The sequence below is a fragment of the Bufo gargarizans genome, unplaced genomic scaffold (genome assembly GCF_014858855.1).
Source record: "Bufo gargarizans isolate SCDJY-AF-19 unplaced genomic scaffold, ASM1485885v1 original_scaffold_845_pilon, whole genome shotgun sequence".
In the NCBI taxonomy this organism is placed as follows: Eukaryota; Metazoa; Chordata; class Amphibia; order Anura; family Bufonidae; genus Bufo; species Bufo gargarizans.
In genome coordinates this window covers 311087-336120 of record NW_025334725.1, presented here as the reverse complement: position 1 = coordinate 336120, position 25034 = coordinate 311087, and the positions used below count along the sequence as shown (strand labels likewise).

Sequence of the window (25034 nt, the reverse complement as noted above, 5' to 3'; positions counted from 1 at the left end):
TGGGGTATGTGGAATGGAAGCATGGCGGTCACAGGCAGAGCTGCACACAGAGTAGAGATCCTCCTTCCGGAGAACCCAGGAGCCCTCTCACGAAGGCAGGACAAACACAGGAACAGAAGCAGTAGGCACTGCCAGGCTGGACATGGAACAGACAGGATCAGAAGCAGTAGGCACTGCCAGGCTGGACATGGAACAGACAGGATCAGAAGCAGTAGGCACTGCCAGGCTGGACATGGAACAGACAGGATCAGAAGCAGTAGGCACTGCCAGGCTGGACATGGAACAGACAGGATCGGAAGCATTTTAGCACTGCCAGGCTATAACATGGACCAGACAGAATCGGAAAAAGTAGGCACTGCCAGGCTATAACATGGACCAGACAGAATCGGAAACAGTAGGCACTGCCAGGCTATAACATGGACCAGACAGAATCGGAAACAGTAGGCACTGCCAGGCTGGACATAGAACAGAGAGGATCAGAATGTGCTGCTAAGGCTACTTTCACACTGCCGTTTCAGGGTCCGCCTGTGAGATCCGTTTCAGGGCTCTCACAAGCGGCCCCGAACGGATCAGTTTAGCCCCAATGCATTCTGAATGGATGCGGATCCATTCAGAATGCATCAGTTTGGCTCCGTTCCACCTCCATTCTGCTCTGGAGGCGGACACCAAAACGCTGCTTGCAGCGTTTTGGTGTCCGCCTGGCAGTGCGGAGACATACGGATCTGTCCTGACTTACAATGTAAGTCAATGGGGACGGATCCGTCTACATTGACACAATATTGGTGCAATTGTAAACGGATCCGTTCCCATTGACTTTCGATGTAAAGTCAGGACGGATCCGTTTGACTTACACTTAGGCCTCATGCACACAACAGTATTTTTGGGCGGTCCGCAAAAAGGGGTTCCGTTATTCCGTGATCCGTGTCCATTTTTGTTTCCGCGTGTCTTCCTTTATTTTTGGAGGATCACCAGATATGAAGGAAAGTAAAAAAAAATCGAAGTCAAGTTTGCCATGCAAATGATAGGAAAAAAACGGACGTGGATGCGGATGACAATCTTGTGTGCCTCCGTGTTTTTTCACGGGCCCATTGACTTGAATGGGTCCGCGAACCGTTGTCCGTGAAAAAAATAGGACAGGTCATATTTTTTTCACGGACTGGAAACACGGATCACGGACGAAAAACGGTGCATTAGCCGAGTTTTCCACGGACCCATTGAAAGTCAAAAATACTCACCAAACCGAAGATAAAATTGTTAGGAAACATTCTTTCCTGTATATTTACTTGTACATAAAGTGCAAGTGCTGGCAAAAATTACAAGGAAGAGGTACTCCGATACAACCTGTATATCACATAATGGAGGGCCTCATTCACATTGTGGTACAATTGTTCAGGTAGTGGGACTCCTACACTCATAAAGCCTATGCACTAAGGGAAAGGGCTGCCAAAAATTACAAGGAACCGGCACTCCAGTACACCCTTTATTACACATAAAGGAGGGCATCATACACACCCTTGAAAAATAATGATTGATGGCCTGCTGGTGACCCTCAAAAACATTTGGAGCAAGGGACTGCTGATCTGACCCAAAACATTATGGGTGGAGAGTCGTCTCCAGCTAGTGCAATGGTGGCCTCTAGTGGCGGAGATGCAGAAGTGCAGGCTCCTGTGTTTCCTTCAGTGATCGGGCAGCGTGTAGTTGACTCAGAGTCGGCTCCGGCTGTGGTAGTGCAGGCTCCAGCAGCAAGTGCAGCAAGTGGTGGCACAGGCTGTGCTGAAGACCAGATGACAGCCAGAGGAGAGATCAGCGCTGGTCAAATTCCGTTACTGCCTGTTCCAGCTGGTGGAATCACAGCGTCCACGCAGCCAGGTGAGATACACAAGGAATCCTTATTAGCGGTTGCTTGTCTTGGAGGGGCATTGGGTGTCTGTAGCGCATGGGCTGGGGGATTTCTTATTGGGTTTACGGGAGTTAGTAAAAGGGCTGGCGGGTACGGGACCAGGGACGGGGTCACAGTTGGCCGCTTGGGGTGTGCAGGGGTCAGTAGTGCCGGGTGTTACGTAACGGATGGGTGGTAGTGGGGCTGTGGGTGCGGGGGCCAGCGGGTCGTCAGGGGCACCGTTACAGGGGTTGAAGGATATGGATGGGGTATATGGGGGGCTGGGGTGGCTGAGGTATGAGGAGCAATTTCGGCAATGAAAAGCAGCTCGGTCTAGCATTCGGTGGGATCATAAGGCTATAGGTTTGTGGATGTGGGTGATGGCTCCAGTCAGGGTGGGGCAGTCCTTCACTGGGGGCGCTGGGGGTTCTAGACAATCGGAGCGCTCGGCGACCTCGCAAAAGGGGTTATGTTTACAGTTTAACGAGGGTGGATGCAGGTATGGGGATAAGTGCAAATTTTAGCACGAGTGTTCCTCATGTGGGGGGAATCATGGAGCACAGCGGTTGTTCAAAGGTCATAAGGGGAAAGGTGTGGGCAATCGGTATGGAAAAGGGGCGGACGCCAATTCGGGTAACCGAGATGGTGCCCTTCCTAAATAAGTACCCTAATGTGGAAGCGGCTGAGTTTTTGTTGGGGGGTTTTAGGCTGGGTTCAGACCTGAGCGTTCGCGATGGAGCGCTCTGTATGCACGATTGTATCAGCGTTTGCAATCGCACATACAGAGACAAGCGAACGCCCATTGTCGCGCGTTCCCGAAAGTCTATGTACGGGAACACGCGACAAGATGCCCCAAAGAAGCTCATGTACTTCTTGGGGCGTCGGGCGTTTTACAGCGCGATCGTACGCGCTGTAAAATGCCCAGGTGAGAACCATGCCGATAGGGAAGCATTGGTTTCTCCTTGTTGAGCGTTTTACAGCGCGTAGGAACGCGCTGTAAAATGCTCAGGTGTGAACCCAGCCTAAGGGAGGGTTTTCGGATTCCGTTTGTTGAGGGCGAGTATTGGCAAGGGATAAAAAACTTGAAGTCAGCAAAGGAGTGTCCGGGGGTGGTTACCGAAAAATTGCAGAAAGAGGTGGTATTAGGTTGCATGGCAGGGCCCTCTGGTAGTAGACCAGAGTTTCTTGCAGCCTCATCAGTTAACCCATTGTTATGTGCATGCTGTGGGATTTACAGGAGAAACTGTTTTTCTCCATAAATCTGAGGCAGTTAAACTAAAGATAAAAGACAGTACAGTTGTTACCCAATTGTTAGTTAAAGAAAACCTGCCAGAACCTCTTTTAGGGACTGATGTTTTGCAAGCTCTGGGAGCCCACATAAACTTTTACCCCGAAGGCACTACCGGTGTAGATTTTGTCCCTTAATAGCGACACTGGCCCTGCCTGAGACTGAACCATCAGAATTAACCCTTGTAGACCAGGCTGTTCTTGAGGTGGTTCCGAAGGATTTATGGGCAACATCAAAAATAGACATAGGCAAACTCCCCGTGTCCCCGGTCACTGTGCATCTTAAGCCAGGATGTCAGCCCCCTCAAGTGAAGCAGTACCCCCTCAGTCATGCCCAGGAGATAAAAGTGGCCAGTCAAATTGATGCTTTTCTCCAGGCTGGTGTATTGATAAAAACAGTATCTCCCGCTAATACCCCTCTGTTCCCAATAAAGAAAAAAACTGTTAGGCCCCTTTCACACGGGCGTTGCGGGAAAATGTGCGGGTGCGTTATGGGAACACCCGCGATTTTTCTGCGCGAGTACAAAACATTGTAATGCGTTTTGCACTCGCGTGAAAAAAATCGCGCATGTTTGGTACCCAAACCCGAACTTCTTCACAGAAGTTCGGGCTTGGGATCGGTGTTCTGTAGAGTGTATTATTTTCCCTTATAACATGGTTGGGGTTAAACCAGGGGAGGGGTTAAAAAAATAAAAAATATATTTAACTCACCTTAGTCCACTTGTTCGTATAGCCCGGCATCTCCTTCTGTCTCCTTTGCATGAACAGGACCTGTGATGACGTCACTCCGGTCATCACATGGTCCGTCACATGATATTTTACCATGGTGATGGATCATGTGATGGAACATGTGATGACCGTAGTGACGTCATCACAGGTCCTGTTCATGTAATTAATGCTCACCACAGGTCCTGTTCATCAAAGGAGACAGAAGGAGATGCCGGGCTACGCGATCAAGTGGACTAGGGTGAGTTAAATCATTTATTTAATTTTTTTTTTAAATGAGACAAAGATAATTTATTTCAGAACTTTTTCCACCTTTAGGGCTCATGCACACGACAGTATGGCTTTTTCAGTGTTTTGCGGTCCATTTTTTACGGATCCATTGTTCAGTTTTTAGTTTCCGTTGTGTTTCCGTTTCGTTCCGTTTTTCCATTCCGTTTTTCCGTATGCCATATACAGTATACAGTAAAAAAAATTGGGCTCGGCTTAACATTTTCAATAGATGGTTCAGCAAAAACAGAACGGATACGGAAGACATACGGATGCATTTCCGTATGTGTTCCGTTTTTTTTGCGGACCCATTGACTTGAATGGAGCTAAGCACCGTGATTTGCGGACAAGAATAGGACATGTTCTATCTTTTCACGGTACGGAAATATGGAAATACTGAAACGGAATGCAGACGGAGACACTTCAGTTTTTTTTTGCTGAACCTGTGAAATGAATGGTTCAGTATATGTACCGCATACCGAACTAAAAAAACGGGCAGTATACTGAACGCAAAATACTGTCGTGTGCATGAGCCCTTAATGTGACCTATAAACTGTACAACTCAATTGAAAAACAAACTGAAATCTTTTAGGTAGAGGGAAGAAAAAAATATAAAAATAAAATAATATGGTTGCATAAGTGTGCACACCCTTAAGCTAGTACTTTGTTGAAACACCTTTTGATTTTATTACAGCGCTCAGTCTTTTTGGGTATGAGTCTATCAGCATGGCACATTTTGACTTGGCATGATTTGCCCACTCTGCTTTGCAAAAACACTCCGATTGCACTGTCAGATTGTGAGGGCATCTCCTGGGCACAGCCCTCTTCAGATCACCCCACAGATTTTCAATCGGATTCAGGGCTGGGCTCTGGCTGGGCCATTCCAAAACTTTAATCTTCTTCTGGTGAAGCCATTCCTTTGTTGATTTGGATGCATGCTTTGGGTCGTTGTCATGCTGAAAGATGAAGTTCCTCTCCATGTTCAGCTTTCTAGCAGAAGCCTGAAGGTTTTGTGCCAATATTGACTGGTATTTGGAACTGTTCATAATTCCCTCTAGCTTAACTAAGGCCTCAGTTCCAGCTGAAGAAAAACAGCCCCTTGGCATGATGCTGCCACCACCATGCTTCACTGTGGGGATGGTGTTCTTTTGGTGATGTGCAGTGTTGTTTTTGCGCCAAACATATCTTTTGGACGTGCCTAGGGTGTTTGGCACCCGGAGTGGATCCTTTCTCTGGCACCCCCCCAATACTTTAAAAAAATTGTACCCCCTCACATTAGTATTGCCCTCATTGTACAACCTTCACAGTAGCTTTGTATAGATGTGTGCCCCCTCACAGTAGTTATGCCCACATTGTGCCCTCTCACAGTAGTTATGGCCACATTGTGTCCCCCTCACAGTAATAATCCCCATTGTGTCCCCTTCATAGTAATTATCCCCATTGTGCCCCCTTCACAGTATAAATCCCCATTGTGTCCCCTTTATAGTAATAATCCCCATTGTGCCCCCTGTATAGTAATAATGCCCACTGTGCCCACTTCATAGTGATAATGCCCATTTTGCCCCTTCACAGTAATAATACCCATTTTGCCCCCTTCACAGTAATAATGCCCATTGTGCCCCCTTAGAGGTAGTAATGCCCACTGTGCTAGTAATGCTCTCTGTGACCCCGTCATAGTGTAGCTGGCCATCTAAGACCTGTCCTAGGTTGCTAGTATAGCTTATGTGTTTATACAGCTAGACCTGCCAATAACCTTAATACAGTTCCTATGTTTGTGTGTTAAAGACAAAAGCAGAGTTATTTACAGTGGCTTCATGTTTGGATATCATAGCTATATATATATATAGTTAAGGCTGCATGCAGCCTGTTATTGTGGGAGGGGCCAGGTCCCCTTACTTAAACCCCCTCGTACAGCTCACCATCACCGCGCCCGCCGACCAGCACTTCATGTGACGCACGTCACTTCCGGTAAGCACGCGCCCCAGGTAAGTATCACCACGCGCCTCCCGTGGTGGGCTCCGGTCTTCCGTCTGCTGGGCCGTGGCCGACCGCTGGCCCGCTCCTCCATTCGCCTTCGGCCGCCGCAGGCTCCCCTCTCCGCCGTCCGGGGGCGTCCGTCCTCTCGCGAGAGGCAGGACGCATGCGCGGCGCCTCGGAATTTGCTCACGGCCGCACGCTGGCCGCCTGGGGGGGGGGCCGCACAGAGGGGAGCCCAATCCCCCGCCACGGCCGGGCTTCCCACCCGCTGCCCGCCTCCCACACTCCGGCCGGGGCCGTCTCGGCTGGCGGCTGCCATGCCCCCGGTTGGGGCTGAGACATGCGGGCACCTTGTCCTCCCACCCCGGTGGGGCTGCCGCTGCTGTCTGCTCAGCCGGGGTGCTCAGGCAGCCGCCACCCGCGCTGTCCCGCGGCCACATCTTAGTCACTCATGTTGCCTGGGCCAGGCGCTTACTCCCCCACTAGTTAGCCGGGTAGCTTCCTCCCAATTCATGGCTCCGGCAGCCATGGATCCATGCTGGCCAGCCTGCAGTTGCAGGCAGGCCACGTCCCGCTCCAGGCCCGGCCTGGGACGGCTCTCTGGTCATGACCAACATTTGGGTGGTCTGAGCCCTGGCACGCGGTAAATTGCCCATCACAGGTGGCCAGATGGGCAATTCACGGGCCACACCCCCTCCACGTCCCACATTGCCCCATTCAGGTCGCCGTGCCTGGCCCGGCATGTCCACCCCCAGGCCCGCTCCTGCCTGGCTGGCATACGCCACGGTCTCCGTCACACACATTCAGGTCAGATCCGTGGCGCTCCAGGTCGTTCACGCCCCGGCCTACCCACGGCCTCCCAGCGGGGCCCTTGGGGGCTCCGGCCTTGTTGCTCCCTATGTTCACATGTGTGTTCCTTTCCCAGGTGCCAGTAGCGTTCGTGGTCCCCGTCGTACCTTATCCCGACTTTCCCGACGTCAGGTTAGGTCCTGCAGAAAATCGCTGTCGGCCGCTCGCGGGAAAACTCATACTTGAGGGTTCAGGTAGGTAATCTGGGGCTGCTTCTGGCAGTTCCTCTTCCCGACATCCCGGGTTGCCTCCCAGGAGGCACGCGGGGATATGTTCTCGCTCTCAAGCCGGGTGTCTCCTCTGTCCTACTTAGCCTGAGGTGTTCAGGTGTCTTCTCTTTCCAGGTACCCTGAAGCGTTCAGGGGTCCTCTCTGTCCATCTTTGCCTGAGGCGTTCAGGTGTCTTCTCTCTCCAGGTTCCCTGAAGCGTTCAGGGGTCCTCTCTGTCCATCTTGGCCTGAGGCGTTCAGGTGTCTTCTCTCTCCAGGTTCCCTGAAGCGTTCAGGGGTCCTCTCTGTCCATCTTTGCCTGAGGCGTGCAGGTGGCTTCTCTGTCCAGGTACCCTGAAGCGTTCATGGGTCTTCTCTGTCCATCTTTCCCTAAGGCGTCCAGGTGTCTTCTCCGTCCAGGTACCCTGAAGCGTTCTGGTATCTTCTCTGTCCTTCCTTGCCTGAGGCGTTCAGGTGTCTTCTCTGTCCAGGTACCCTGAAGCGTTCAGGTGTCTTCTCTGTCCATCCTTGCCTGAGGCGTTCAGGTGTCTTCTCTGTCCAGGCACCCTGAAGCGTTCAGGTGTCTTCTCTGTCCATCCTTGCCTGAGGCGTTCAGGTGTCTTCTCTGTCCCAGCACCCTGAAGAGCTCAGGTGTCTCCTCTGTCCATCTCAGGCGAGACGTTCAGGTGTCTTCCCTGCCAGGGGCCCCGAGGCGCTCGGGTGTCTTCTCCGTCCACGGTGGCTGGTAGCGTCGGGGTCGGTCCTGGGCTCGTCGGCCTCAGGTGCAGCCACCTTCCCGGTAGACAGCCGGTGCTTTCAGGTCACGCATCGCCACGCGTCTCGGTACTCCCAGGCCCCTCCTCACCACAGTCCCTAGTCTCCGCCTCCTGGTGCCCTTCTTCCTGGTCCATGTTTTGTCCACGTCTCCCTGTCTCCACATTAGACAACACTACGCGGTGTCCACGCGCACCCACGATGGTTCCAGTCTCGCGCGGCATTTTTCTCATGTCACTCCTAACTTTTCCAGTCCTCAGGTCCAGCCGGTTCGTTCCCGTCCATCCTCTGACGGTAAGACAAGGGTGTTGATCCAACGCTCCCAGGTACGTCATCTTTTACGTTCATCCACGACCTTTTTAGTCGGGGTGCACGTCCCCATGACCTCTCCAGCGGCCGTATTGTTGTCTCTAATTCCAGGTGTTGCAAGGTCTCTGCTATTGTTGAAGCCATGTCACAGGTCTCTGACGTCGACGACACGTTGTCCCTCCCGGGTACGTCGGTCTCCAGCCAAGGCGGCCCAGTTGCCCTCCGAAGATGGACTGTGCCGAGGCTCGTTGCGGAATTGGCCAAGAGAGGCATCAGACACCCAGCGTCAGCCAGGAAGGCCGAGTTATACCGCCTATTGATGACCGAGCCCAGCGCTCCTGAAAGGGAAGATCCACCCCCAGCCATCCAGCAGTCCCTGGTGCTGTTGCAGGCCTCCTTGGATTCGCTCATCTCGTCCGTTGCCGACATCAGGACCAGGGTGGTGGACTTGGAGTCCAGAACACCGGCGTCTTCCCAGGCGGTGGTCCCCGTCTCCGATCCCCCTCTATTTCAGCTTCCGGCTCCAGGTACGTCCCCGGCTGCTCCGGTGGTGGCTCCTGCGCACTTGGTACCGGACCACATCAGGAGGGACATCTTGGCGGGCAAGGACGTGAATCTCGCGTCCATCCTGATTGCGTCCCACGATGCCGCAGACAACAAGACTTTTGACTGCGGGGAGGTCTCGGTGGTCCTTCGGGCCAAGGATGGACGTCTCAACCGCAAGCTCTCTGTCGTCGAGTTTGTTTTGGCCTTCGGCCTGTTTAGAGACGTGCTCTGCTCCGCTTTCCCGGCCCGCCGGGAGGAGCTGGACACGTATCTACACAGGGTCACTGGACTTGGGCACAAGTACGGCGGCACGGCTTTTTATGACTACCACCGCTCCTTCTCAGCCAAGGCCGCCGCCGCGCTTGCCCAGTTCCAGTTCTCCGTCAACTGGGCCATGCTGGACATGGAGTTGTTCTGCCAGCATTTCGCCGGCCTCCGGGCCCCCGCTTGTTCGACCTGCCAGTCGATTTTCCACTCTACTGAGTGGTGTCCTCAAACGGCCACGGCCCAACCAGACAAGGCTATTCCAGGCCCCTCTGGGGTCCCCCGCAGTCCCTCCACCACCGATAAGTTGGGTAGACCCATTGTCTACCTTGGCAACAGCCAAGTTTGCAATAACTTCAACTTTGGTTCCTGTCTATTTAGCGGTTGCAGGGCCCTGCACATCTGCTCCATCTGCTTCAGGGCTCACCCCAGGTCCACATGTCCCAAGAAGGCTTACAAGCGCCTATGACTAGCCGACTGCGACATCGACCTCCTGGCTCTCCTGTTACGGGACCATCCGGTGCCAGGGTTCGTGGACTTCCTGATCACTGGCCTCTGCTCCGGGTTTGACACAGGGTTGGTGGCACTACCCCATTCCAACTGGGAGTGCGGCAATCTGCAGTCAGCCAGGTCAGATCCCACCGCTGTACAGGAACTCCTGAATTCTGAGGTGAAGAAAGGGTTCCTCCTGGGCCCCTTCAACCAGGTTCCTTTCTCTCGCTGGCGGATCAGTCCCATAGGCATCGTGTCCAAAAAAGATTCGAATAAAAAACGTTTGATTTACGATCTCTCCGCCCCCCATGATTCCGTCATCCCCAGCATCAATTCGCTCATCCCTTCTGAAGAATTTTCCATGACCTATGCGTCCATAGACGAAGCCATTGCCCTCATCCTTAGCGCCGGGAAAGGCGCCTGGTTGTCTAAAACTGACATAGCGGACGCCTTCAAACTGCTGCCCATTGCCCCTCACCTTTGGCAGTTCTATGGCATCAGGTGGGAGGGCAGGTTCTATTTTGCCAACAGGTTGACCTTCGGCTCAAAAAGCAGCCCGTGGTTATTCGACCAATTGGCAGCAGGCCCTGCACTGGATCCTGATCCACCACGGCAGCGCCCCAGCGGTCATCCATTACCTGGACGACTTCCTCCTCATAGAACCTCCGCTATGTCGGCCATCAGGGCTGCTCTCCCTCCTGGAGATCTTTGCCGCCCTTTCCATCCCAATTTCGCAGGGGAAGACCGCGGGGCCGGTCACTTCCATCACCTTCCTGGGTATTGTCCTGGACTCAGACAGAATGGAAGCCAGGCTTCCAGAGGCAAAGCTGTCCCAGATACGGGAAGTCGTGGCCAGGGCCATCACCTCTTCCCAGGTGACCAAGGTCGAGCTACAGTCCATCCTGGGTCGGCTGAACTTTGCCTTAAGGGTCATGCCCCAGGGCAGGGCTTTCATTTCCCGGCTGCTCTCGCTCCTTCCCTCAGCCTCCGAACCCAGCAGCATTGTCCACTTGGACAGGGCTGCCATGGCAGACTTGCGCATGTGGGACAGCTTTCTGTTATCTTGGAACGGGGTCAGCCTGTTTGTCCCCTCATGGTCCCAGTCATCTACCAGGGTGTTTGCCGATGCCGCAGCATCCCGGGGTTTCGCGGCCATCTTCGGGTCCCAGTGGCTGGCTGGCCCATGGCCTCCTCAGGTCAGTTCCGACCCTCAGTCCCTCAGCTCATCACCGTTCCTGGAATGTTACCCCATCGTGGCGGCCGCATCCGTCTGGGGTCACCTCTGGGCGAATTCCAGCGTCATGTTTATATCTGACAGTCAGGACCTTGTGGACATCATCTCCAAAGGCCGAGCTAAGTCGGCCAGGGTCATGTCCCTGTTGCGCAAACTGGTCTGGCTGGCCATGACCCATAACTTTCATTTTTCATGTTCCCATATCCCAGGTGCCAGCAACACGGCGGCCGATGCATTATCGAGGTTCAATTTTCACACCTTCTTTCAGGTATGTCCAGAAGCAGACCGGACCGGGGCCCGGATTCCCGGTTTCAGCGACCTGATGTTGGACTGAGGTCTCTGCTGGCAACCGCCGAGGACCTCAGGCACCGATCCCTTTCGGTCAACACGGCTCGCAACTACGGCACAGGTTGGAACCACTTCCAGAAGTTTTCCAGGGACCATCCCCAACAGGATATGTCCTTCATTGCGTACATCATGGCTTTCATGGCCCATTGCCATGTCAACCTCAAGCTGGCACCCAGCACCATCCGTTTATACCTGGCCGGGGCGCAGCATTTCTTAGCCCTTCAGAACCCAGAAGTACGCGCAGCGTTCACATCCCAAGCCGTCAAGGCCACGCTCAGGGGCATTGAGAAAAACAGTAAAGACTCCAACCCGTCCCGTCGGCCGGTCTCCGGTGAGCTGTTTAGGCAGCTGTCTGCATCCCTAGATGGCAATCCTTTTGGCCATTTCACTAGTCTGGTCATCAAAGCCGCGATGTACCTAAGCTTCTACGGCTTCCTTCGTCCAGGAGAATTTTCAGTTTCTTCCCTGAAGACGGTCTTCCTGAAAAAGAAGCAGCTATCCTGGAGCCAGGATCATCTGGTATTAAGCCTGCCTTCCACCAAGACGTCCCAAACCGGTCCTCCCATACTGATCCGTTTCTTCAAGTCCGGGAACGCCTGGTGTCCGGTGGTGGTACTCCAACATCTCCTGGGTTCCACACCATCTCCAGATCCAGAGTCTCCGTTGCTGCCATTCCAAGGGAAACCCCTATCCACGCCACAGTTTGTCTCCCACATCAGATCCCTGGTCGCAGGGTTGGGGGTGGACCCCAAAACCATATCAGGACATTCGTTCCGCATCGGAGCGGCTTCAGCGGCTTCCAAGCACGGGACGCCTCCGCACGTCATCCGTCACATGGGTAGGTGGAGATCTGCCTGTTTTTCCCGGTACATCCCGGATCCGCTGACTGAAACCCGACAGGTATTCCGTTCCTTGGTTTTGTAACCCTGTTCCACACGCATTAAACAGCAGCACTTCTCCTACCTGGTGTCTTTTTGGCCCTCTTTTAGGCAGGCCCACGTCCCGTGGCTCCAGGCACACCCCAGCTACTGTCTAGCCCCCTCCCGTCACCTTACTGACCGTGGCCGCGGCCACAAATAGTTAAGGCTGCATGCAGCCTGTTATTGTGGGAGGGGCCAGGTCCCCTTACTTAAACCCCCTCGTACAGCTCACCATCACCGCGCCCGCCGACCAGCACTTCACCCACCCTTTCCCCCCCCTTTTTTCTTCCACTCTCCCTAGGGTTGGCCCTCTTTTAGGCAGGCCCACGTCCCGTGGCTCCAGGCACACCCCAGCCACAGTCTAGCCCCCTCCCGTCACCTTACTGACCGTGGCCGCGGCCACAAATATAAAATATATATATAAAAAGGACGTATATATGCATGTATGTTCTGCAAAAACTCAAAGACGCAACCATCCATTTCAACGAAACTTGGTATACACAGCCCTTTCTACCTGGAAAGAAATCTTGCGGGGGTCTCAGCTCTCTAGGACGTACCGTTCCCGATATATTCCCCAAAAATGACCTGTATTATCCAATACAAGCCTACCAGCCTTTCACTTAAACCCTAACTGTCATACACACGGTCACAGTCCCTTATCAGCCAATAGAAGCCCACAGGTCCTACCTCAGGTTGCCATAACAACTGATCACAGGTTTTAGCAGTTCACAGGTCCTGTAGTTGTGTATGACGGCACAACTACACTGCTACATGCATGGGGGGCAGGGGCCACTATTAAATGGACGGGCGCTGTGGAGTTCACTGTTAAATGGACGGGCGCTGTGGAGTTCACTGTTAAAGGGGCAGGCACAGTGGAGTTCATTGTTAAAGGGGATTGCACCGTGGAGATCAATTGTCACAGGGCACCGGCGACGTGCTTCTCCTCTCCTGCACCGCCGGCACCTTGGTGTGACACGGTGGCAGACTCGCATGCCGTGTCCTGCTGGAGAGCTGAGCCGAGCTGGTTGCTGGGGTAACGGGGGGCGGAGCGCGCCCGGCCGCACGCTTCTTTTCTGTGTGGCCGGCGTCCCCTGTTCCCACAGTAATGCTCAAGGGGCTGAGCGCCGAGCTGGGCACTCGGCGCTCGGCTTCAGACATGGTGGGAGGTCATGTGGCGCTGGCCATGTTACACGACCTCTCCTCTTCAGTATATAAACAGGCAACCTGCTAGCCACAAGTTGCCTGTGACTAATTGTCAAAGGCTATCTGTTATTGAGTTACCTGCGATATCTGGATTTGACCTGTGCCTGTTTTTGACCCGCTACTGCTTGCTCCTTGTTCCTGACGTGACCTCTTGGCTTGAACTTCGGCTTGTGACCTGACCTGTTCTTGCTCAATCCTGTGGTACCTTATTACTCTCCTGGTATTTGACCCCAGCTTCTCCTGACTATTCTCTGCTTACTCCCTTTGTACTTCGTCGCACTCTTGGTATTGACTCGGTCCGTTCATTATCCGTTGTTTGTCTTGACTTTCATCCCAGCAAGTATTCTAAGCTAAGGACTGCCGTCCAGTTGTCCCCTGTCATTAGGACTTGCGAGGCAAGTAGGCAGGGCCAGTGGTGAGGGTGGAGCGCAGTGGTCACTTTCCTCCCCCCTGCGTGTGTGTACGTGACCGTGACAGAATCACAGGCCATACATCATTATGGACCCTTTACAGAGTCTCACTGACCATGTACAAAACCTGGCGCAAATTGTTCAGGAACTGGGAGAGAGGTTATTGGCCCAAGAATCTGACTGGACGATCCCTATACCTTCTCCGGCTGGTCTGCAGGAAGAACCTCATGTCAAGTTGCCGGATCGGTTTTCAGGAGACCGCAAGTGCTTCTTGGCTTTCAAGGAAAGCTTTAAGCTATATTTTCGCTTGCGACCTCATTCGTCTGGCTCTGACCAACAGAGGGTCGGAATAATTATCTCCCTCCTCCAGGGAGACCCTCAGGGGTGGGCATTCTCCTTGCCTCCTGACTCTCCTTGCCTTAGATCCGTTGACTCTTTTTTTCAAGCTCTGGGGGTTCTGTACGATGAACCCAACAGAGCGTCCGTAGCCGAGTCACATTTGAAGGCCCTCAGTCAGGGTGATCGGCCAGTTGAGGACTACTGCACCCAGTTCCGTAAGTGGTGCGTACCTTCCGGCTGGAATGAACCAATCCTCAAGAGCCAGTTCAGGTCAGGCCTGGCTGAGAATCTTAAAGATTTGCTGGTCTGCTACCCCTGTCCCGAGGCCTTAGAGGAGACTATGACTTTGGCCATTAGATTGGACAGACGTGTCAGGGAGAGACAGCGGGAACATCTGTTTTCTCCACAGGGTATTTCCAAACCTGAAACTGCTCCTGTGGGACTCAAGTCGGAGGCACAGATGGACAAACCTATGCAACTTGGTATGACCCATAGAGAGTAATGTCGCCTACGGGGCACCTGTTTCTACTGCGGCGACTCCGAACATTGGGTTCTTCAGTGCCCCAAGATTCCTCCTTCCGGAAGATCGTCCAAGTTTGGGGGAGCCCAAGACAAGGTACTTCCGAAGGTGGTAATAAAGAAGTTCTTACTGACCATTTCTGTGGTCTTTGGGACCCTCAAGGGGTCAGGTAAAGCTTTCGTTGACTCCGGTTCTACCTTTAGTTTTATGGATCTTAAGTTTGCAGTACAGGTGGGAATACCCATGTTGAATCTGTCCACTCCTTTCTATATTGTCACCATTGACTCCACTTCCCTGCTGGGAGGAACTGTCAAGCTTTGTACTCCTAAAATAACCTTGTTGGTAGGGCTGTGTCACTCAGAGAGGTGTTCGTTTTTTATTCTCGAAAATCTGCCTGTAGAAGTGGTCTTAGGGATGCCTTGGCTTCAGCCACACAACCCGGTCATTAACTGGACCATGGGTGAGTTAGAAAAATGGGGTCCCAATTGTAACTCCTGTTTGACCTTTGTCCAGGCAGGGGTTACCTCTAATTCCATGGCGGTCCTTCCGTATATTGAAGAGTTCCATGATGTTTTTTCCACGTCCGAGTTCGAGACTCTTCCTTCCCATAGACCCTATGACTGCGCTATAGATTTAGTGGCAGGGTCTAGATTTCCCAAGGGACGTATTTACAACCTATCTGGTCCAGAGCGCAGCGCTATGAAAGAGTATATTAGGGAGAGCCTTAAAAAGGGACATATTCGACCCTCCACCTCCCCCATGGGTGCAGGGTTCTTTTTTTTAATAAGAAGGACAGTGGTCTCAGACCCTGTATTGACCATAGAAGGTTGAACAAGATTACCATTAGGAATCAATATTCTATCCCGTTGATTCCTGATTTGTTCAACTAGGTTTTGGGAGCATCCTGGTTTTCCAAACTTGATTTGAGAGGGGCTTATAACCTGATACGTATTAAAGAAGGGGATGAGTGGAAAACTGCCTTCAACACCCCAGAGGGGCACTTTGAGTATTTAATCATGCCATTCGGACTCAGCAATGCCCCGGCAGTTTTTTTGAATTTAATGAATGACATCTTCAGGGAGTTAATCGGCAGATTTATGATCGTATATCTGGACGACATTTTGATTTTCTCTTCGGACTGGGAGTCTAATGTCTCTCCTCTCAAACTGGTGCCCGAGTTCCTCCGGGAAAATCAATTGTCGGTCAAATTAGAGGAATGCGTGTTTGGAGTACAGGAGATTTTATATCTAGGGTATATCCTTACTCCACACTCATTTAAAATGGATCCTAAGAAAGTTCAGGCAATTCCAGACTGGTTGAGACCATCCTCCCTAAAAGCATTACAACGCTTTTTAGGATTCTCTAATTACTATCGAAAGTTTATCAAAAGTTTTTCTGTAATCGCCAAACCTTTGACCGACCTAACCAAGAAGGGGGCGGATCTTGTTAACTGGCCACCTGAGGCTCTCAAGGCTTTTGAGACTCTTAAAATGTGTTTTCAGAATGCCCCAGTCTTGATTCCGCCGGATCCAGAGGAACCCTTTGTAGTAGAGGTGGACGCATCTGAGGACAGGGCGGGGTTATTCTTTCTCAGGGGTCTCCCAGCCTCACTAATTTAAGACCGTGCGCGTTCTTTTCACGTAAATTCTCTCCACGGAGAGAAATTATGACATTGGGAACCGCAAACTACTGGCCATCAAATGGGCGTTTGAGGAATGGAGACATTTTTTAGAAGGGGCTAAACACTGTGTCATGGTTCTTACTGACCATAAGAATTTGGTATTCCTTGAAGCCGCTAAACGCCTTAATCCTAGGCAAGCCAGGTGGGCCCTGTTTTTCACACGTTTTAATTTTACTATTACTTTCAGGCAAGGAAGTAAGAATATCAAGGCGGACGCCTTGTCCTAAAGCTTTTGTGCCTTTCAGCCTCCTGACACCCCTCCTGAACCCATCCTGCCGACTAATATCATTTTGGCTTCAATATCTGCAGACCTCTCTTCTGAAATTGCATTCAACATCTTGCCCCTGCACGGACACCCTCAGATAAGTTATTCATTCCTGGGCACTTCCGTCTCCGCCTGGTGAGTGCCATGACTATGTTTTGTGCGGCCATCCCGGTATTGATGCCACAAGGGAACTCCTGTCTAGGTCTTTCTCGTGGCCCACTTTATCTAGAGATGTCCGTTCTTATGTGTCTGCTTGTGAGGTATGTGCCAGATCTAAAACTCCGAGAACGCGTCCTGCTGGTGAATTACGACCCCTACCCATTCCATGCAGGCCATGGTCACATATTTCCATGGATTTTATCACAGACTTGCCAACCTCTAAGGGGAAGTCAGTGGTTTGGGTAGTGGTCGACCGATTTAGTAAAATGGTGCACTTCGTCCCTCTGATTAAGCTCCCTAATGCCAAGACTCTAGCATCGAGTTCTGGAAAATATTGTTTCTGACAGTGCGGTTCGTCTCTAAGTTTTTAAAGGCCTTTTGTCAAAGGTGCAAAATTTCTTTGGGCAGACGGAACGGTTGAATCAGGCGGTTGAACAATTTCTGATATGTTATGTGTCTGACAATCAGCATCAGTGGGTGAGATACCTTCCGTTGGCGGATTTTGCCATCAACAATCGGGTGAACTCGTCCACGGGGGTGTCTCCATTTTTCTGTAACCTGGGCTTCCATCCTCGTTTTAGTTCCAGTCCTTCGGTGTACTCACCCAACCCGGAGGCAGATAGTTTTACTTCAGAACTGTGCACAGTCTGGGCCCAGGTTCTAACGAACCTGGAAAATGCCCAGGAGAGTCTGAGGGAGCAAGCTGATAAGAGACTCTCCAAGGGAGTTAATTTTGAGGTCGGTGACAAGGTGTGGCTGTCCACCAAGAATCTTTCCTTGAAAGGGGTTTCCAGAAAGTTTGCACCGCGCTTCATTGGACCCTATGAGATTATTGATATTATTAATCCTGTGTCTTTTAGATTGAAACTACCTGACTCAGTGGCGTAGGGATCGCCATAGCATCCATAGCAATGGCTATGGTGCCCTACGCCACTGGGGGCCGCCAACTGAGGATTAAAAAAAATAAAAAAAAAATAATGTGGCGAGTGGGCCGGGCGGCGGGCGTGGTGCTGTGATAGGGGGCGGTCGGACTCGGAGCTGGAGGGCGGAGGTAGAGAGGCAGTCTGGGAGGTGGTTCGCCGGAAGTGGAGGAGGCGGAGTCGCAGTCGCAGACTTGGAGCGCCACATACAAAGATAGGAAGCTGCGAGGTGAGCTGCTGGGGTGTGGGTGGGTCCGGGGCCCACTGCTCCTGGGGGGGCCCACTGTGCCAGCTCACTCCTGCAGCTGCATAGGTCCCAAATGTCGCGGGCGGCTGCCTGCATGTCCCAGCTTATGATAAGCCCGGCCATGCAGGCAGTGTGCTGCCTCTCACTCACTGTGCCAGTCTGCAACCCTTAGCTCCGCCTCCTCACACAGCCAGGGAAAAGAGAGAGAGACTTGCAGAAGGAGGGGCTGGGTCCCAGGAAAATAGCCCGATCATTGCCTCCTCCTTCTGCAGTCCTCTGTGCTCCTGACATGCCCCACGTTCTTCTGTGATCACCAGAGGGTGACCACTCAGTGTGGCTACTCCTGCCTTTCTACCATCACTGCAGAGTTGTTTCCTGTCCTGCTTGCTGCTGGCCTGTCTTCAAACTAGTAAGGTCCTTTTTTTTTTTTCCTTCTTTTGTCCAGTTGTTTAATTTTAACCCCTTGAGGCTCAGCCATGTCACAGTGTAGTGTCCTACTAGGTAGGAGTGGGCACTACACAAGGGTCAATTGGGTAACGTGTTACTTCTGCTCACAAGCGACAGTGATATTGTAGTGTCCCACTAGGTAGGGGTGGGCACTACACGAGGGTCAATTGGTGTGCGAGTTACTCCTACTCACAAGGGACAGAAATGTTATATTTAATTGTGCATTTAATGTATTTTCTAATGTGTTTTTATATGCAATGTACCCCTGTTTGATGCAATAGCAGGCCTAGTTGGGTGTAGTTAGACATCCCAGACACTAGAGGGAGATACGGAGCCCCTAGTATAAATGTCCAGGCCCAGACAGGGAGAGTTAGTGAGTGCAGAGTCAGGAGTCTGAGAAGACAGGGGTTAGAAAGCCTGCTCCTGACATGCAGCTTGATAGCCCTGGCTGTTAGCTATGACCAGGAGGCTAGTGAGGAGATCCATTTAAACCTACAAAAGAAAAACCTCTCTGTCTAGTCTAAACAGAACACATCACTTGATATCATCCAATCTATAAGCAAAAAAATTCAAGTGGAAGGGGTATATATATCAAAATATCACTTTATTCTCAAATAATAATTACGGGAAAAGACAGGATGGAAAACAGTATTCAGAGAGCCATAGGGACGTACACAAAAATGGAATCATGTACAATCATGCAATTAAGCATGGATAATCCACAGGTGCAGATAATATTGGCACATGGATGATCGGAATCCTGTGTACTAGCATATGGGAAGTAGCAACCGAGTGAGTAAGCAGCCCACCATAAGACTGCATCCCATATTACAATAACAAGGGGACTACCGATCATACATGAACCTCACATCAGCAAGGAAAACATAATAGTATATACACTTGCAAGGATTCAGTATGGGTAATATAATAAATAGGATCACTAAGTATCACTATAAAACCCCCCCACAACTAGTAGTGAGGAGATCCAGCCTGCCTGAAGACAAGAGAGCCTTAGTTAGCTCTGAAGTCACCCCAGTTGCAGGACAGAACCTCCTGGTAGAAACCCACAGTCAATCACCAGCCAAGTAAGGAAATTCCAGGGAAAGATAAGTAACCCTGATGGGCAGATGCAAATAGAAAGTAAAGCAAGGATTTAATTAATACCAGAGGAAGATATAATTGCCAAGGATTTAAGCCACCATTTAGGCATCCGGGCCTTGGGATAGAAAGCCAGACAGGAGTTCTAGAAAGAACAGTGTACACTATTTCTGAGGAAAGGTACAACCTGCTTCTGAGTGCATTGTGGATTTACCCTCTGCGTATCTTGCATAATTAATACCTGCCATTTTGTGGAGAAAGCCTACTTGTGAAACTGTGATTTGAAGGACTGTGTTACCACCTGCTTGTACAAAGTTGGACTGTTCAGTAAAGAAACGTTTGGTTCACTATACTACCTGTGTACCTCAATCATTCCAACTACCAACTGGTGTGCCACCGTCCAAAGGCACTGGCGTCACGAATCCAACAGGGACCTTGCCCCAGGCACTCAAAATACCCGTAACATCCAGGGCACCTCATCCACCATCAGGCCTGGTCCCTACATACAGAGTGTGCCCCAGAGGAACCGTGTCTACCTCTCCTTCACTGCCACCCGCCTGCCCAGGGTTCTCCAATACAGTGAGCAACCCTCGATTGCCCATAACCGTGACCTCACTTCGCTATACCCTGCAGGTCTGGCGTGTTGCAATATTATATTTAACTATGCATTGTAATGTATTTTCTGTGTGTTTTACATTGGTATGGTTCCCCTGTTAAAGGGATTCTGTCACCTCCTTTTACGATTTTAAGCTGGCACCATCGCTATGTTGACAAAAGTATCTTATTTCCAGGACTCTTCTTTTTACTTAATTTCGTTTAGTAGTTTTGATGTAAAAGCGATTTTTATGTTATGCTAATTAGGGTCCAAGGTGCCCAGAGGGGCGTTTTTCTCACTCTCCGGTGCCCAGTGACGCCCCCCTGCAGTGCCCAGGGACGCCTCCTGATCATCAAATAACCTCCCACAGCCCGGCAAACGGTTCCGCCCCCTCCCCACGTCATAGTGTACCTTATAGAAATGCCCCGTCCTTCTTCCTGTCTGCGGCCAGAAAACTCGTGCAGGCGCAGTACCGCCTGCGGCCTGCGCGATCATCAACGTCCTGAGGGCAACAGCACTCAGGTCACATAACTGGGCTCGGCGCATGCCCAGTGAGATTTTTGAGGCTGTTGCCCTCAGGAGGTTGATGATCGCACAGGCGGTACTGCGCCTGCGCGAGTTTTCTGGCCATTTGTATCCAGCTTGCCATCCTATATCAAAGACACAAAGGATGTGGTCATCAGGCTCCAGGATGTACAGGTCACTTCACGGACCAAATTGGCTAGCCTCAACGTAGAGGCCTTGTACACTAACATTCGACACGACCTAGAGATTAAGGCAGTGTCTACATTTCTCTCCACTAAGAGCACCCAATTTCATACACATAATGAGTTCTTGTTAACTCTCCTCAAATTTCTTGTCACGCACAATTATTTTCTTTTTGACGGTCATTATTATTTACAGACAGTCGGCACCGCTATGGGTAGTAAATGCGCACCAAATTATGCTAATCTCTTTTTAGGGTGGTGGGAGGACACTATTGTCTTTACACACAATTTTTCTTGTTACACTGAGCACATATTATTTTGGGGTAGATACATCGATGATGTACTAATACTTTGGGAAGGCCCCACTGACACTTTTCACCAGTTTGTTTTGGCACTTAATACCAACTGTATTGGTATGAAATTCACTTCTGAGATCCATGACAATACCATCACTTTTCTGGATCTCAAACTCACACTGGACCCTGAGGGCCACATCCAGTCTGAGAGTCATCGTAAACTCACAGCTACCAATAACCTTTTGCAGTGGAACAGTTACCACCCAAAACCACTCAAAAGGGGAATACCTGTGGGACAATACATAAGAGCCCGCAGGAATTGTTCGGACGATGCTAGTTTTGCAAAAGAGAGCAAGACCCTGTATGACCGTTTTAGATCAAGGGGTTACCCCAAAAAGGTTTTGCATCAAGCCTATGCTAGGGCAAGCAACACTAACCGGATTGAACTGTTAAAAGCTATGCCCAAGGTCCCTGAGGAATATAAGGTCAGATGTATAGGCACCTTTGATGCCAATAACAATCAGGTTTTTCGGATCCTGAAAAAACACTGGCATATTCTGTGGGCAGACAACGATCTAAGGACAGTAATCACACAAAAACCCAGTGTCACCTACCGCAGAGGTAGGAATATTAAAGACACTTTGGTCCATAGTTTTTTCGACCTGCACCGCCTAACACCACCTGGCTTACATCGAAACTAGTGGGTACTTACCCTTGTGGAGATTGCATCTTCTGCCCCCTCGTTAAAAGGTGTCGAACATTCACTAATCCTGTGGACGACAAAGAATATCATATAAGACAGTATATTAACTGCAAGACCAAAGGCATTGTCTATGCTATTCAATGCACGTGCCCTAAGATCTATGTTGGCAAAACATCTCAGGAGTTTAGGAGGAGAATTTCACAACATATAAGTAGCATTAACACCAAGGCGGACACGTCAATTTCCAGACATGTCAGGGCCCATCATGGCGGAGACCATAAGGGGCTTAAATTCTGGGGCATCTGTAAGAAAACCCTAGGTGTCGGAAAGGGGGACCTGGATGCTATCCTGTTACAGGAAGAAACCAGGTGGATCTATAGGCTAGATAGCCTCAGCCCTAAAGGGCTTAATGAAGGGTTTGCCTTCACATCCTTTCTTTAAAAGTGAAGGAGTAGGAATATTTTATGTCGGTTTTCAAGAATTCTAAAATAATAATAATTAATAAATATTAATTGGCATTTCTTACATCACATGATTGGTATTTTACTGTACCTTTAAATATTTAGTGTACCTGTACAGCTTGAGCAATATTGAGCAGTTTTTTCTAAGTTCAGGCGCAGGTCTCATCTGCAAAGTGTCCTAGCTGCTCTGTCCCAGGTCTAGATGCAGCACTTATTTGTATAGCTCTCCAGCCACTCACCCCTGTTATGAGCGCCGCTCCCTCTAAGTCCAGGCGCAGCTTCCATCAGCGCAGCCTCTCTGCTACCGACTCTAAGTGTGAGCGCAGCTCCTATCGGCGCAGGCTCCCGACATCAGTTTAAGTCCGTGCGCACCTGAATGTAGCGCAGCGCATGCACCCTGGAATCACTCTGGGCCATTTGGCCTAAGTGTCTGCGCAACTCCATTTGCGCAGCGCGGACTTGATGACGTACAGTACAGACCAAAAGTTTGGACACACCTTCTCATTCAAAGAGTTTTTATTTTATTTTAATGACTATGAAAATTGTAGATTCACACTGAAGGCATCAAAACTATGAATTAACACATGTGGAATTATATACATAACAAAAAAGTGTGAAACAACTGAAAATATGTCATATTCTAGGTTCTTCAAAGTAGCGACCTTTTGCTTTGATTACTGCTTTGCACACTCTTGGCATTCTCTTGATGAGCTTCAAGAGGTAGTCACCTGAAATGGTTTTCACTTCACAGGTGTGCCCTGTCAGGTTTAATAAGTGGGATTTCTTGCCTTAAAAAAGGGGTTGGGACCATCAGTTGCGTTGTGGAGAAGTCAGGTGGATACACAGCTGATAGTCCTACTGAATAGACTGTTAGAATTTGTATTATGGCAAGAAAAAAGCAGCTAAGTAAAGAAAAACGAGTGGCCATCATTACTTTAAGAAATGAAGGTCAGTCAGTCCGAAAAATTGGGAAAACTTTGAAAGTGTCCCCAAGTGCAGTCACAAAAACCATCAAGCGCTACAAAGAAACTGGCTCACATGCGGACCGCCCCAGGAAAGGAAGACCAAGAGTCACCTCTGCTGCGGAGGATAAGTTAATCCGAGTCACCAGCCTCAGAAATCGCAGGTTAACAGTAGCTCAGATTAGAGACCAGGTCAATGCCAAACAGGTTTCTAGCAGCAGACACATCTCTAGAACAACTGTTAAGAGGAGACTGTGTGAATCAGGCCTTCATGGTAGAATATCTGCTAGGAAACCACTGCTAAGGACAGGCAACAAGCAGAAGAGACTTGTTTGGGCTAAAGAACACAAGGAATGGACATTAGACCAGTGGAAATCTGTGCTTTGGTCTGATGAGTCCAAATTTGAGATCTTTGGTTCCAACCACCGTGTCTTTGTGCGATGCAGAAAAGGTGAATGGATGGACTCTACATGCCTGGTTCCTACCGTGAAGCATGGAGGAGGAGGTGTGATGGTGTGGGGGTGCTTTGCTGGTGACACTGTTGGGGATTTATTCAAAATTGAAGGCATACTGAACCAGCATGGCTACCACAGCATCTTGCAGCGGCATGCTATTCCATCCGGTTTGCGTTTAGTTGGACCATCATTTATTTTTCAACAGGACAATGACCCCAAACACACCTCCAGGCTGTATAAGGGCTATTTGACCATGAAGGAGAGTGATGGGGTGCTGCGCCAGATGACCTGGCCTCCACAGTCACCGGACCTGAACCCAATCGAGATGGTTTGGGGTGAGTGCTAAGCATCTCTGGGAACTCCTTCAAGACTGTTGGAAGACCATTTCAGGTGACTACCTCTTGAAGCTCATCAAGAGAATACCAAGAGTAGGCAAAGCAGTAATCAAAGCAAAAGGTGGCTACTTTGAAGAACCTTGAATGTGACATATTTTCAGTTGTTTCACACTTTTTTGTTATGTATATAATTCCACATGTGTTATTTCATAGTTTTGATGCCTTCAGTGTGAATCTACAATTTTCATAGTCATGAACATAAAGAAAACTCTTTGAATGAGAAGGTGTGTCCAAACTTTTGGTCTGTACTGTGTGTAGGAGGCGACAGGCACCAAGGTTTGACCCCCCCTGTGGGTGTGTGCTAACTAAGGCAATAGGTCAAATCAGTTAGTTGCTGCCAATCTTACTGGACGAAGGTCCTGTCAATCATTAAACAGTGCATTTAACCCTCCAAACTTGTGGCGACACCCATTGCTGCCCATTTCCCCATATGAAGCCAGAATACTGGTGAAACATGTCAGGGGGCAGTTGTAGTTTGCAGTTTTAGATTCAGTCTTCCACTCCATTGTGATCCAACTGTGCTCAGTCCGGCTGGACTACATCTCAACAGAGAGAACAATCAAGCTATTCAGTTCAAACACAAGCTCATGGTGTGTACTATAGCTTGTAGGGCTATCTGTGGTCTGGCATTTAGCTGGCCTTACGTGTATAAGGGGGTCATTAGCATCCCTCTGACAGTGGGTTGATGTCGCCTGTTCCCCACTGCTTTACACTGCCATACTGACAACAATATTCAGTTGGCAACAGCCCTGCACTAAGTAATACAGCATTGCCCTGCATTACAAGTAATAGGGTGGGAGGTAGTGCACCCCTCCACGCCCCGTCATTGCCGTTCAACATCTCAATTCTCTAGTGGAGTGCTGACTGTATTTTTAACATAGTATTTTGGGGGTTTGTAAAATTGTTAATAAAGGTAAATAAAATGAGCACTCACTTAGTAATTCAGATTTTAATATAAATAATAATAAAAGTGAAGTATTAAATTTCACCTGGGTCAAGATAGGTCATATTTCCTTCCTAGGCATTTGTAAAATTATTTGTTAATAAACCTTACCCAGGTTAGGTCCTAATCATTATTATACAAACACACA

At 50.1% G+C, this 25034-nt stretch overlaps 1 protein-coding gene across 1 annotated transcript; it reads left to right on the top strand.

Annotated features, from left to right (window-relative positions):
* Window positions 1-8058: 8058 nt before the first annotated feature.
* On the top strand, window positions 8059-10116 carry LOC122924141. The gene is made up of 2 exons (XM_044275073.1): window positions 8059-8293; window positions 8388-10116. The coding sequence occupies exon 2, from the start codon at window positions 8419-8421 to the stop codon at window positions 9553-9555; it is 1137 nt and encodes a 378-aa protein (XP_044131008.1). The 5' UTR covers window positions 8059-8293; window positions 8388-8418; the 3' UTR covers window positions 9556-10116.
* Window positions 10117-25034: the final 14918 nt, after the last annotated feature.